The sequence below is a fragment of the Poecilia reticulata genome, linkage group LG2 (assembly GCF_000633615.1).
Source record: "Poecilia reticulata strain Guanapo linkage group LG2, Guppy_female_1.0+MT, whole genome shotgun sequence".
NCBI classification, from domain to species: domain Eukaryota; kingdom Metazoa; phylum Chordata; class Actinopteri; order Cyprinodontiformes; family Poeciliidae; genus Poecilia; species Poecilia reticulata.
The window spans coordinates 20,933,580-20,948,372 of record NC_024332.1 but is presented as its reverse complement, the minus strand read 5'-3'; the positions used below and the strand labels follow the sequence as shown (position 1 = coordinate 20,948,372).

The window sequence follows — 14,793 nt, the reverse complement described above, 5'->3', positions numbered from 1 at the left end:
GACGGGGAACCAAACCCAGTAAGGAGGGACAATTGGTCTGTGAATCCTTTTCTAAAGTTCAGAAGTAAGCGAACAGTGCGCCGTTACCCACCAGAACCCAGGAGTCGTGGTACCAGAACTGCTTCCGGACCTGCTGCTGGCGTTTCCCAGACTCTCTGAAGGTACGTTGTCATTCCAGAGCAGCTGGGAYAGACTAGCTSCAGCCGCCTGCCCYGTTTTCCTCTAAACGAGGACAATTAGATTATCTTCGCTTTGGGACGTTTTACTGAACAGGCAAACAAGACACTGAGGGCAGGAAGCAGGAATGTGACGGTAAACGGCCCCTGACGGCGCCTTTARGACCAAACGTCTGCGGATAAACCAATTTTACACTCCAGAACAGATTTTACACTGCAGAGCCCAGCAAGTTTCCTGCTGCTCCAAGCATCAATAAATTATAAATTATAATGAAAAATACAAAGAATCTATCTGGACGACGTTTAAACCGTTTCTAGACCTCAGAGTTTGTTTGGTCTGATGATTCTAAACTAAATGGTTTTATTTGTCAGAAAAGCCAAAAACCATAAAAACTGTTCAGTAATTCTGGTTAAACTGGAAATTTTAATTGTTTCAAAACAAATAATTTCATATTTCTATGTTCCCCTGTCAGCGAATGAAAAGACAGAGACTTCTTAAAGGGACAGCAGTTATTCCTGGTTTTCTCTTAACATCTCACATGTGAAATGGAAGAAATGACGATTATCTTTATTTATGCATGAAAGCATCAGACATTTTAAAAACAGAGCTGGAGGTGCATTTATGGAYMWATAATAGTAGGATTTTATAGTTTTGAAGCAGCCGGGTCAGATCAGATTAATAGATTGATCTGAGGATCTAGAATTATATTAGAGCAGAAAGTGGATGAAAATGTCAGCGGCTTATGTGGAAAGTTCATATCCACATAATTATAAAACAAAAAAACTTTAGAAAACTGTTTGAAGCAGAATACTGAGCGTCAGTCTGCCTTGAAATAAAATCAGAAGGAGTTGTGAGCCTCTGCAGRCCATAAATGATTAAAGTTTCCACAACAACCGTGTGAATAAAGATCAGCTCTGATCTGACAGGAACGTGTTCAGAGTCCGGCTGCTGCTCAGAGGAGGGGAGGTGACTAAAGTCCGGCATTAAATTCATGAAGCAGAGCATCTGCTGATGCTGATGATGGAGGAAACATTTAAACCAGCTTCAGGTGACATTTAGAAGAAACTCCAGCTTTTAGTTTTAGGATAAAATCTGATTCTGCAGCGGGACAGTAAATCTTTAACTTCCATCTGCAGGAGTTCAAACAACATGATGGCAGAAGYAGCTCATTAATCACATTAAATCTGCTTTCCWGCCAAACTGCTCAACTTGTGTCGGCGGAGCCGCACCTGAGCGGCGGCCTTACCTGGAGCTGCTGAAGCCGCGTTGGGAGGCTGCTGGCCGGGCTGTCGCAACCCGCTGCCCGCTGCTCGGGTCCGGGCGGTCGGTCGGTGCAGCCGCGGCTCCGCGAGAGATCGGTGTTGCTGCTGCAGCTGCTGCCAGCGGACAGAGACGAGTTTTCTGAGCCGAGCCCCCCCCCCGCGCTAAGGATCTTTGCCTCCACCTGACCCCGCGTCATCCGCCGGCTCCAGCTGGAGCTCCCGCCCCTYCGTCCGCCCTGAGGCCCGGGGAGCGGCGCGATAAGCGGCCTGGAGGCGGAGGCTGGCGGCCTGATAAGAACCAGCGGCTCTTCTGCAAATCCTCAGCAGAAACAGATCAGATCCGCTTCACTTCTTCTGCGCCTGATGGCCGAAAGAACAACATTTAATCCTCCACAACTAGTGGCTTCGTCCCGTGACGTCACCGCCCAAATAAGGTGGGGGACGGGGCCTCAATGAAAAGTTCCCTTCATTATTTACCACGTGATGAATAAGAACATAAAACATTCAATGATCATTTCAGTTTTTCACAGATCTGGACATTTTGTTCCTGAAAGGTGCTGAGTGACRTAACGCCAACTGAGCTAAAGATTCAGCTGCAGTTCCACCGCCCGGCCTGTAGAGGGCAGCACGGTTTTAGGCAGAGGCTGCAGAATCAGACAGGCTGACATGAAAATGGTACAGAAACATAAAGATGAAGATCTAGAGATAGATTGAACAGATTAAAACCTCCAAAGTGAATCAAATGGTCGGCGGCGTCGAGCCGGTCCAGATTCCTCCAGAACCCAACATGGTTGCCCGGTTCAGTTAGCTACGCTGCGGTTCAGGAGACTGGTTCCGTAACCAGTTAGCCTCACTGGGATCACTGGGAAGGCGGAGCTAAACCACCCAACATGGCGTCATGCCAGTTGGACAGCTAGCATGTTAGCATGTCTCATTCTTGTCTCAGGCAGAGACAGTTTTCTGTCCAATGGACCGCATTGTGTGACGCCAGTAGCTCTGCCCCAACCTGACCTTTGACCTGTGGACCTTCACCTGAAGCATGCTGCGTCCTCCACGCAGCATGGCGGCTCATGATGATGATGACGCATTGTGTAATGGGTCGGCGATGATGTCACTGTCGCTAAGCAACAGATTTAATCCCACTTCTGTCAGATTAGGAGGGGAAAACTCCCGAAAGCCTTTTGTGTAGATTACACCTGATGTGCTGCTCTGTCACACCTCTGCTGACCTTTGACCTCTGCTTTCCAAAAATAATATTTCACCATTAAAGTCTGGAAGATGCTGAAGCTGGGCTTTAACTAGCCCATTCCAACATGAAGAATCATTGATCAGAACCATCCAATATATGAACCAATATATGAAAGATGAACCCATCTTTGGAAGCAGGACCAAAACAAACATTTCTGTCACATCAGAACCAGACGACAAGGAAACGCAGCATCATGGAGGGAAGAGCAGGAGTGAAGGGACAATTTTATAATCAGATCAGCATCAGAGGCTGCAGCAGCTCCCAGCAGAGGAACTGAACTCAATCTGTCATCAGCAAACCTCCAACCGGCTGAATAAATCATGCAGCCGTCAGCCTGCTGCTCAGCTACTGTTAGCTCAGTGCTGTTAGCTCATTACTGTTAGCTCAGTGCTGTTAAATCAGTACTGTTAGCTCAGCTACTGTTAGCTCAGCGTTGTTACCTCGGTGCTGTTAGTTCAGCTACTGTTAGCTCAGTGCTGTTAACTGAGCTACTGTTAGCTCAGCTAAGTTAGCTCAGTGCTGTTAGCTCGGTGCAGCTAGCTGAGCTACTGCTAGCTCAGCTAAGTTAGCTGAGTGCTGTTAGCTCATTGCTGTTAGCTCAGCTACTGTTAACTCAGTGCTATTAGCTTAGTGCTGTTAGCTCAGCTACTGTTAACTGAGCTACTGTTAGCTCGGGACTTGTTTCATAAAAACATGTTTTGAACGTTTGTTGTGCTCTCTGTTCTCTTCGTGAGATCTTGATGTTACACTAGGAAGCAGCAGATTTGAATTGTTGCTAACTGACCAATCAGAAGCTTAGGAAGCTATGACATCACCAAGAAGCAGATGAGAGGTCATATTAAATGCCAGGAGAAGCCGTAGCATATGTAAACATCTGGTTTCAGCTGGACACGGCTTCATTAGCTTTGCTGCTAACGTGAAGCATTAGCAGTTTGCATTAGCTTAGTGCTTAAGTGTGCTCCACTGTCTGGTTTTAGATAAATAAACTGTTTGTTCAGAACAAGCAGCAGTAGATAATAAATCCTGGTTGCCGCGGTGCCGTTTGTGGTTTCCATCATGTTTCTGAGGCTTTATGATGTAACCATGGCGGCTAAACCCAGAAACAATCAGCAGCGACCTGATGGTCCATAATCCACTGGAAGATTCAGAGGCTTTTATTAAATCCAGATGAATTGATAAACGATAAGCCACGACCTCATTTCACCGGCTGATAATCACTTTATCTGGAAGGTTCTGTTCACAGAGATTCAACTGATCAATAAACCAATAGATCAATAAATCAATAATGATGGTTTAACCCTCAGACTGGAGCCRACTTTCACCACAGCTCAAGGTCACCAAGATGGACGACACAAGATCCTTCAGGTCAGATCAACTCAGATCACCTGAACAATCCGCTGATCAATATGCAGCCCTGATGTTCAGAGGCTACAGGTGGCAGCATCATGCTGTGGGATGCTRCTGATGTTTTTCACARGGAGTTCAGCRTTAAGGGCGGGTCWGGACCAGAGAGTCCTGAACCTTCCACAACAAAAATCAAACAAACAGAACTTAATGAGACTGATAGACCGGATGGAGAACCCAGATCCAGTTCAGACCAGATTCTGGTTGTGGTTGTGGTTCTGGTCTGGACCGGTCTTCAGGTGGTGTTCTGCTTTAGAAATGATCCACTTCCTGTCCTGCAGTTCAGTGTCGACATCACTTCCTCCCAGAAACGAACTGCCGRCAGTTTGGACCCGGTCCGACCCAGTCTGATTCAGTCCAGCGCTGAGAGTAACTTTCTCTAAACTCACATTAGTTTTTACTGTAGCTTTACTTTGACTGGACCAGTTTGAACTGCAGGTTCTGATGTAAGGCGAGTTGACAGAGTCAGCCACTGGACTGGGTCAGGTTCTGATCCAGATAAGGTTCTGGTTCTGATCCGGTTATTCCTCTGAAGGACTTGTGGTCGCCATGGAAACAGCACCCAGCCTGCCACGGCCATGTGAGGCCGTTGCCACGATAACCGGTCTGCAGTGAGCCGAGCAGTCAGAGAGTGTCTGCATTGGGGAGGCTTTGACTAGACCACTTCAGGGAGCAGCCCAGGGCATGATGCTTCCACCATCATGTCTGACWGCTACCCCCTGCTGGAGGAACGCCACCGCAGCGCAGATTATTTAACGTGGACCTCCTCAGCAGGAAGCGGTTCGGTTCTGATGGAACCACGAGGTTCCGGTTTGATTGTTTTTTATGTGGAATAAAAAGTTYTTATTTAAAAACTGGAGCCGTCCGCTGAAGGAASCAGCTACTTCCTGTTTCAGTGTGAGCCACTTCCTGTTTGAGTGAGTGGAGCTATAAAGGAGCCTTCCTCCCTCCTCTTCCCCAGTCGCCATGGGGAACTTCGTGGCCAATGAGGGGCTCTCCATCTTTGTTATTGTGAGTAAAACCTTCAGCTGTGGCAGAACCTGCTTTAAAACATTTAATTATTAGATAATTGATATTTATTGATCAACAGATCTAAACTAATGCTGGTTATGAATTCTACTGGATCTACTGTGATTTAAATATTTTAATAGTTTAATTGTGACGTCATGAAAGCCGACCAGAACCGCCCGTTTGAATGCGTAGAAATATTTCTGTGAATTATTCATTTATAATTATTCATTCACCATTTATTTATTTTTTTCCAGCTGGTCTGGTTGGGAATCAATGGATTCATGTTCGTTCATTTCTACATGGTCTTCCTGGTGGACCGTTGGTTCTACACCCGGGTTCTGCTAGGGGTGAGTCCGGACCGGCCGGGTCAGAGGTCACAGCTTCAGCCACAGTCCGAGTTCTTCTGTTAGTTTCTGTGACATTTCTGAAACATGCAGAGCTTTAGTCGGTTTTAATCAGAGTTTTATTCAGTTTCTCTGTTTTATTCAAAGTTTTTCTGCTGTTTCTGAAACATGCGGAGCAGCAGGCTGTTTTCACAGTTTTACTCTGTTTTATTCAGTTATTTCCATTTTATTTCAGTAGTTTCTGTATTYTGTGAACCACGCGGAGCTTCAGTCTCAGTTCCTCTAAAGCTGCAGCTGCTCCACCTGCAAACTTTCAGGTTTCTTCCTCTTTTAGTAAAAGAGGAGAAAAAGGCCGATAATGTCTCCGATAAACTGGGATCAGATCCCCGGCATGATGCTGCCTCCACCGTGCCGATGTTTAGGTGGGTCAGCGGCTCCGGACCGTAGCTGGATCAGAACYGGTAACGTGTTGTGTCTCCGCAGCACGCCCTGTCCTGGGCCAGAGCTCCGGCTGCCTGCCTGAACTTTAACTGCNTGCTGATCCTTCTGCCGGTCTGCAGGAACCTGCTGTCACTGCTGCGAGGATCCATCCAGGTAGGAACCGCTCCGAGAACCGGCTCGGTTCCGGTCTGGTTCTCATCAGACCCTCTGTGTCTCTGCAGTGCTGCAGCCGAACCGCGGCGCGGCAGCTGGACCGGAACCTGACGTTTCACAAGCTAGTGGCCTACATGATCGCCTTCCACACAGGTCAGAGAAACACCAGATACAAACTGTTTTTATTTATGTTCATCAATATTTCTCTGATTCTTAGATTTGTTCATTTTGATTTATTAATCTCTTTAGTTTYATATTTACTTCTAGTTATTTATTTTACATTTAATTTACTTACTTGTAAATGTACATATTTCTAGATCGATTTATTTATTTCTAGATCAATTTATTTATTTCTTGATCAATTTATTTAATAATTTTGCCAAGTGAAACAGAGGAGTGAGTCAACAGCCCTGAGGTTCCCCACTCAGCCAAAGTAMCTTCCTGCTTTTCAGCCATTTAAATCCTCAGAGATCAGAGCTGATGGTTCTACTGAAGCTGATGACTGATCAATGTTGCTCTGTTGCTGAACATTGYTGAACGTTGCTCTGTTGCAGCCGTCCACATCATTGCTCACTTGTTCAACTTTGAGTTCTTCATGGACGCCCAGCTGAACCGCAGCGTTGACCTGCTGCCCTTCGTTCTGTCTGATATCGGCAACGGGGACAACGCGTCCTTCCTCAACCCCATCAGGAGCAATGAGACGGTGAGCAACGCTTCCCCAGCAACTCTCCGTGGTTGCTGTTTGGCGATGGAGCAACCTGGCAGCTTTCCATTGTTGCTAAACGTTGTGAAAGCAACCGCTGGTTGCTCAATCACAGAAACGTTTCCTCTTCAATTCTTTTTTTAACTTTCCCATCAGTTTGCTCAGAAGCAGCCGATGATGACGACGATGATGATGATGATGAAGAATCAGTCTCTGTCATTAGAAACCTAGTTATACTCAGAGTTGGGAGTAACTAGTTACTTTAGTATTTTTTCTGCTCTGCACTTTTTATTTTTCCTTCAGTCATTTTATTTTGAAGGATTTCTTCACTTTAGTAAAATTTCTGGATTTTTTATCCACTGAATGAAAACAAACAWGTTAAACCAGAATCATAAACCTGCACGTTTTGTTAAAATTTCAGTTTTTATTAATTTTTGTTRATTTTATGAATTATTGACATGAAGTTTCCACTTAACTTTATATTTTTGTCCGTCTGATATTGTAATTTTTAATTATTGAATGACTGATACTTCAGYAAACGTTTTACRAAATACTTTTTGCTCTTACTAGAGAGTAATTGTTTGGTTCTGGTTGTTGGAGCTGCAGCCGCGGTTCTGATCTGAATATATGAGTTGGTTTCATGAAACCCTAAAGCAATAATAATTATAATTACATCTCCAGGTATCTGCAGCGCGTCTCGTCAGCTAACCTTCATGGTTCATCAGGTTTTTCTGCCGTTCTTAATCTCAGCAGTTTGAGGAACAACATTCTGTCAAAACGCTGTTTAGTAAAAGAGGGAAGTTGGTCAACAAGCCGAGGATTTACAGAGGAACTGCAGCTGAACATGCAGGCTGACCACACTGAGATCAAACGCCACAACTACCAGTAAACACCAGTAAAACTCCCAGTAACCTCCCAGTACCTCCCAGTAAATCACAGTAACCCCCAGTACCTCCCAGTACCTCTCAGTAACCCCCAGTACCTCCCAGTAACCCCAGTACCTGTGCTTGGTGCAGAGCCCCACCATTGTCATGTTCACCACCATCGCCGGGCTGACGGGCGTCGCCATCACGCTGGCTCTCATCCTCATCGTCACRTCGTCCATGGAGGTCATCCGGAGGTCGTACTTCGAGGTGTTCTGGTACACGCACCACCTCTTCATCATCTTCTTCATCGGCCTGGTGTTCCACGGCTACGGGTAAGATCAGAAACACATCCGGGTCAACGGTCGTAGACTAAACCGGCCCGGACTTTTCTAGACTTAAACGGTTTTGGATGGTCCAGAGCAACCATCAGACTGAAGCAACAACACAAACAAGACAGTCTGAAGTAAAACTTTCATAGAACCTGTTCTGGTCGGATCCAGATGGACGATCAGGTCTCAGACTCCAGATGGAAAAGCAGTCTGACCTTTGAACTCTAGCAAACATTCAGACTGACTTCACCTTCATGTGACTGGCTGACATTGCCCAGTTAGCTGGTCAGCAGGTTCTGCCAGTACCTGGTGCTGACCCAGAGGAGCGTTGGCATGGGACAGCAGAASCTGAGGTCCAGGTCAGGGTTCAGACCTGAAGCTTCTTGGTTACGTTTCAACCTAAATGTTAAATGTTCYAGACTAAAGGTGAACTAAAGGAGAATAATGTYGGCTTCGTTCTGGTTCTGCCGGGTTTAGCTGGAATGTTCTGATGATTCCTCGACCCATTTGTGGCTGCAGGCGAATCGTACGAGGACAGACTCCGCTCAGCCTGCAGACCAACAACCCCATCAAGTGCGCCGACCACTTCCCTGACTGGGGCAAAAACGAGTCAGGCTGCGCCATCCCCGAGTTYGCAGGGAACCCGCCTGGGGTGAGCCGCCAAGCCTCCAAGCCGAGACGCCGAACGGTCGTATCCTCTCCGTCTGATTCTCTCCTCAAACCTTTTGCTCTCCTCAGACGTGGCAGTATGTTGTGGGCCCCATGATCCTGTACGTGTGTGAGCGGCTGGTTCGCCTCTACCGGTCCCATCAGAAAGTGGTCATCACCAAGGTAACTGCACTCTACTGAGCCAGACGGACCCTGACCCTTTATCTGACCCTGTTCCTGACCCTGTTCTTCCCCCAGGTGGTGATGCATCCCTCCAAGACGCTGGAGCTGCAGATGAAGAAGAAAGGCTTCAGCATGGAGGTGGGTCAGTACGTCTTCATCCAGTGTCCGTCAGTCTCCAGGCTGGAGTGGCACCCCTTCACCCTGACCTCCGCCCCGGAGGAGGACTACTTCAGCGCCCACATCCGGATCGTCGGGGACTGGACGCAGGCGCTGTACGAGGCCTGCGGCGGGGACAAGCCGGAGCAGCAGGAGGCCTGGAAGCTCCCAAAGTACGCCGCTGTGAAAACGAGCCTCATTACTCCAACCTGATGGCTGCCCAGCCTCCAGGGCCGCTGAAAGCAGCTCTGAAAGCTGTGGGAGGCGTATTGTGTGTTTGAGAAATGAGCCGGCAGCCATAGAAACCTTAGAAATGCTGCAGTTACACCATTAAAAGGTGCAGATAATAGAACTGCTTTTCAGACCTGCTGGATCCATCAGAGCTGCTGCCTTCCTCCAAACTACCTGCAGTTCAAAACTAAAACCATCAGACAATCTGAGATGTGGCACTTATTCACCGTCATGAATGAATCAGTTTGAACTGGAACTTCTGCTTCCACATTTGTCCAGAAATTATTTTAAAAGCATCAAACTTGATCTTTAAACGCCTCCAGACGCTGACCAATCAGAAAAGGTTGCTGTTAGCGGACTGGTCTTAAAGAGACAGCAATAAAGCTTATTATATTTACCTGGCTTTCCGTTTAGTCCTAATCTGACATTTATTAAATTGAACTCGTTGAATGACGGGTTTACAGATTTACAGCATGTTTTGCAAAGAGGCAGGATGTTTCTGGTGTCACATTTCTCAGCTTAGACTCAAATATTAATAAAAGACTGAATGAGAGAAGCTAAATGTACATCTTTTTCTGCTTTTCGCCCTGTAAACATCCAGCTCCGGTGTTATTGTGTGGCAGTGACGGCAGGTCGGCTTGCATGTTTTTGTGTTGGTCCTCAGGATGGCCATCGATGGGCCGTTCGGAACCGCCAGCGAAGACGTGTTCCGCTACGAGGTGGTGATGCTGGTGGGGGCGGGAATCGGCGTGACGCCCTTCGCCTCCATCCTCAAGTCTGTGTGGTACAAACACATCCAGAACAACCAGGACGTCTTCACCAAGAAGGTGGGACACGTCGGTTCAGACAGGGAAATATCAGCTTTCAGAATGCTGTTAGGTTAAAATGTCCCCATCTTGGATCTAAAAGACACTAAATCTGCTTTTATTAATATTTTCTGGGAAATGTCAAGGAAAAATTGTTGAATTACTCTACAAATGAGATCTGAATTTATGTTTCATCCCAGTCAGAGCACAAGAGCCAGCTAATCACAGCAACATGTGATTTTTGGGKGTGGGGGTACTTTTTAGCCCCGCCCACAAAACCATTAAGTTGTTCATTTTTGGTAAAACAGTCGAATCCAGCCACATTTTCCATCCCAGATGCTTTAGTTTGTTCTGCGGTTAATGCGAAGCTTTAGCATCGCAGCAGATTCTAGAGTAAAMCCCGATCAGAACCTTGCCTGACGGGCGGTTCTGTTGCAGATCTACTTCTACTGGTTGTGTCCGGAGACCCAGGCCTTTGAGTGGTTCGCGGACCTCCTGCAGTCCCTGGAGCGCCAGATGGCGGACAAAGACATGGCCGACTTCCTGAGCTACAACATCTACCTGACGCGCTGGAAGGAGACGGAGGTACTGGACCGGGCAGAACATTACGACCGCCCCTTGCCTCCTGTTTGTGTCAGCGTCCAWCAGTGAAAGCGTTGTGTTTGCTCCGGAACCAGGCGGCTCATTTCCGGGTCCACCACGAGGCGGAGAACGACCCGATCACCGGGCTGAAGCAGAAGACTCTCTACGGAAAGCCCAACTGGGACAACGAGTTCACCAACATCGCCGCCAAGCACCCCAAGTGAGGCCGGTACCCAGTTAAGGTGGCGGCTCACCGGTTCTGTCCTCTAACCCCGGTTCTGGTTCTGGTCGGCAGGTCCAAGGTGGGCGTGTTCCTGTGCGGCCCGCCTCAGCTGGGAAAGTCTCTGGAGAAGCAGTGCCTGTCTCACTCCGAGGCCGATGTCAAGTTCATCTTCAACAAGGAGAACTTCTGACCGCCGCGTGGCGCAAACATGTTGCTGCAACAGCCACGTTGCTGCAACAGCCACCAGCTTCTTCTTCCTCTGCTGCTTGACCTTTAAGGTCGTTTCCAAACTTCCTTCCTCTGAGGAGACCTTCAGGTGGCACAAACAAAGCCCGAGACGTGATGGCTGCATCTGCAAATCCAGGAGAGGCTTTTATTCAGAAAAGCTTGTGACCTAGCAGCAGCTCTTTGTGAAACGTTTAAACCTGAAAAATAATGGAAATAATGAGAACATCCTCAGAAAACAAAGTTGCTTTTCAAAATAAAAGCCGTTGTGCTGCTGATCCAGGTTAAACCTGATGACTTTTTTTTTTTTTTTGCTTTATTAAATTAGAAGCTTTTATTGTAGATACTTCCTGCTCAAAATGCAAATTAATTAAAATCCAAATTGTTTCACGTTTCTCAGTGAGTTAATTTCCTGGTTTTAAAGATGAATTTCTGCAAGCGTCAAATATTAAAATGATTTAATGTGATTCATTTATGAAGCTTCAGGAAGTTCCTGTGATGGACCAGTCCAAACCTGCCAGCAATTGCTAGAGTAAATATTCAATTATTATATCATTATAATACATTCAATATTTATTTACTATATGGTAAATACAGTGAATGATAAATATTTATCATATTTACAATATTCATTTATTATAGTAAATTCAGCCAACATTTGCAAATAGACCCCCCCATCATGAAGAGTAAAGCATGGTGGTGGCAGCATCATGCCTGAAAAGGTCTAGATGCAAATGAACTTTGGTTCAGGACCAGAGGAGGAAAATGCAACAGAAAAACTTGATTAGCTTTTAATAACATGCTGAGCTCAGAGTTATCCTGCTTCATCAAGAGAAAAACTAATTCATTCAGTTTAATTAATCAATAAATGAGAGAAATATTGGAGCAGAAACACCAACGAGCTTCAGATTAATGTAGGATGAGGCGTTGCTATGGAAACGTTTAGACACCAACCGTCACTGAAACGAATAAAAGAAGCTTAGACATAAAACATTAAGTTTTGTCCAGAAACTGTTTATTGTGCAGCAGCTCTGATACAAAACCGCTCTCTTCCGCCCCCTGCCGGCGGCCCGCAGCGCTGCAGCAGTTTAAACCCTGAAGCTCTCCGCCGCCCCCTGCCGGCGGCCCGCAGTACTGCAGGCCCGCCGCTCCTAGGCGATGCAGACGGCGAACACGCTCACCACGCAGTACATGGTGCGGTTCTCCCACCGCACGGTGCAGCTGCCTGCGGGAGAACAGTCATATTATTATGGGATGAACTTTGATCCCCGATCAGAGAAACATAGGTTTTCCTGAGGTCCCAGCTCACCGTCCATACTGGTGTCCCAGAAGCAGGAGTTGGCTGTGTGGAGGCCAGCGCCGGTCTTCTGCATCACTGAACACGTCACTGTGCACAAACAGTTTATCATCATTTTTTTTTTATCTTCAGGCGCTGAAAACCATCAAACCTTCATAAAAACAGAAGAGCAGAACCAGGTTCATTCTGACTCAGCAGATCCAGCTTTCTGACTGAGCTGGAAGGTTTCTGTAAATTAGTCCAATCACTGAAATAAGGCCTGATGATGTATGGCTCAAAGTGATGAATTTATTAGTTGATGTGTGGTTATTATTGGGAATATTGATCAGAGTGAAGGTATTCCCTTCCCAATCATAGTTTTGATTGGGAAGGGAATCATAGTTTTCCCAATCATAGTTTTGTAGTTGAATTTGTACCAATCTGTGAAAGCAGCGATGGCCAGTTTAGCAGTGAGAACAGAGGCTGGTGCTGCGGGCTTTGACTGGTCCACTGCGTACCAATGTATTTGTAGGGCTTGTTGAGCTTGACGAGCTGCGTGAGGCAGCGCTCCACGATGGCGGCCGTCCATTTGTTCACATGAGTCTGGCTGTAGTCGTCTCCCCCGAGGACGCTCTCGATGCCCTGACGCAAACACACCGCCATCAGTCATGAGTTAGTCAGCGGTGCGGCGCGTTGCCAGGGAAACGCTAAAAATACACGATTTATTACTGATCCGAGCTGCTGATTTCTGCTGTAACAACCCAACAGGAAGAGGAGCTCAGGGTGTTCAACACATTAACACGACACAAAACACAAAGAAATTGGAAGAAATSTTTACTTTTCGTGTAAAATTTATCAATGGAAAATTTAAAGAAGAGCCATTTTATGAAAACCAGCAACCATAAATTAGTCACTCCAGTTTTTAATCTCAACTCTGAAGTTCACGAGATATTTAAATAAAATATAATTCAGTAACATCTGAACTGCACTAGACTGATGAAGGTTTTCATTGTTCAAAGTTTAAAATAAGCTGTTAGTTTCCTATAAACTGGAAAATGTTAGCAATAGGAAATATTTCTTGTAAAATTTGGCATCTAAAATATAAMAGCATAAAGAAACGCCTTTAAAAAATTAACTAATCTCTAATTTTCTTCAACTTTAAAATAACTGTGCAATAGAGATAGATAATTTAAATCTTAAATCAGCCTTTGAACATGAATGCAGCAAAATAAATAAATAAAAAGCCAAACTATTGGAGGTCATTTTAATTTTAAAGCCTCGTTTGTCAGTAAATTGACTAAATACAATAAATCAGAAAAAGTTAAAATGCTGAGCGATTAAAACATGAAAACACTGCCGGGAATTACACAAACAGGAAACAGGYTTTTATACTGTTAAGTCTTTATTGTGTCTATTTTTAGACGTGAACTCAATCCATTCTCAAAAATCGCATGAAAAAGTTGATACAATTGTTAAATACGCTTCCGAGGCCGTTTCTATGCAGACTATTGGAAATTACGTGTTTTTACCTCTTTGACGACGTTCTCCGCCTCCTCTGAGTTGAATGAACCCTGAAAAACATCACAGAACATCAGCAGTAAATCAACAGGCCGAGCAGTCAGACAACAGGAGGAAAGAAATCAACTATTTCCAGTACAACCTTCCTGGAGCTGCTGGGAGCGGCTATGTTAGCCGGTTAGCTTCCAGCTAACTCCTCCCTTCTAACATCCGCAAACCAAAGTAAACTACCGGCTCAGACACCAACCTCGCTGCCGTTCTGATACTCTTCCATCCCGGCGAGCTGTCCCCGCTTCAAGCCGCCTTTCGACTCCGTTAACTGGAAGGAAACTGGGAAACGAACCGGTTTACTGGGAGAAAAAGCCGAGTCTGGTCCAGACTTCCTGACAGCTGAAAGGAGGCGCTGCTGCCACCTGCTGGTGACTCTGAGGAACAACAAAATTTTTTCAAATGAAGTCATTTTTCTATCAGCAGCAAAAATCAAATAAAACAAGATGTTTCATTCCATTAAAAAATATTTTTCATAAATAATTATCTCTAAATTAGCTGTTCGTTATTCCTTTACTGTCTGACCCAAACATGTTTCTGTAATAAAGAAAGAAAGTGTTGATGTTCAGTAAAAACAATCAATCAGCTTCACAAAACCTTTTACTCTTAATAAAACATCTGATATAGAAAACTAGACCTTTTTCAAGAGTCAGCTGACTGGTGATGTCATCAGCCGCTATGACAGCACCAGTCACCCCGCCAGCATGCCTAGGTGGGCCCCATGTGGGGGAAAGGAGGGCTGATATATGGGTCCCATATGAGTTTGTCCGCGGGTTCCACGGTGGCCCCACATGGGTTTGCCCATGTAAGGCCACAGCCTACGTGGGTCCTACATGGGCCCTAAAATGGACAAACCCATGTGGGCCCACCACCATGTAGGGCCCATGTGGGCTGTGGCCCTACATGGGCAAACCCATAGGGCCACCGTGGAACCCGCGGACAAACCCATAAGGGACCC

The 14,793-nt window shown here is 45.9% G+C and overlaps 2 protein-coding genes across 4 annotated transcripts in view; one reads left to right on the top strand and one right to left on the bottom strand.

Moving 5' to 3' along the window:
- Nucleotides 1–4,960: 4,960 nt before the first annotated feature.
- cybb (cytochrome b-245, beta polypeptide (chronic granulomatous disease)) lies at nucleotides 4,961–11,388 on the top strand. Its single transcript, XM_008396350.2, has 13 exons — nucleotides 4,961–5,103; nucleotides 5,358–5,450; nucleotides 5,931–6,041; nucleotides 6,110–6,194; nucleotides 6,596–6,744; nucleotides 7,761–7,942; nucleotides 8,459–8,591; nucleotides 8,678–8,770; nucleotides 8,846–9,099; nucleotides 9,822–9,984; nucleotides 10,402–10,548; nucleotides 10,641–10,765; nucleotides 10,841–11,388. The coding sequence occupies exons 1-13, from the start codon at nucleotides 5,059–5,061 to the stop codon at nucleotides 10,956–10,958; spliced, it is 1,698 nt and encodes a 565-aa protein (XP_008394572.1). The 5' UTR covers nucleotides 4,961–5,058; the 3' UTR covers nucleotides 10,959–11,388.
- A 598-nt stretch (nucleotides 11,389–11,986) lies between these two features.
- Nucleotides 11,987–14,793, bottom strand: part of LOC103456667 (dynein light chain Tctex-type 1-like) — a 4,312-nt gene continuing 1,505 nt past the window's right edge. Inside the window, exons 2-6 of one of the 3 annotated variants that reach the window (XM_008396381.2) lie at nucleotides 14,035–14,212; nucleotides 13,799–13,840; nucleotides 12,788–12,976; nucleotides 12,303–12,380; nucleotides 11,987–12,218 (exon numbers count right to left, since the gene is read on the bottom strand). In XM_008396381.2, the coding sequence (XP_008394603.1) occupies nucleotides 12,145–12,218; nucleotides 12,303–12,380; nucleotides 12,788–12,932 (297 nt within the window). In that variant the 5' untranslated portion in view covers nucleotides 12,933–12,976; nucleotides 13,799–13,840; nucleotides 14,035–14,212 and the 3' untranslated portion in view covers nucleotides 11,987–12,144. The remainder of the gene's footprint in view (nucleotides 12,219–12,302; nucleotides 12,381–12,787; nucleotides 12,977–13,798; nucleotides 13,841–14,034; nucleotides 14,213–14,793) is intronic. The other 2 variants (XM_008396365.1, XM_008396374.1) reach the window with 2 other exon arrangements.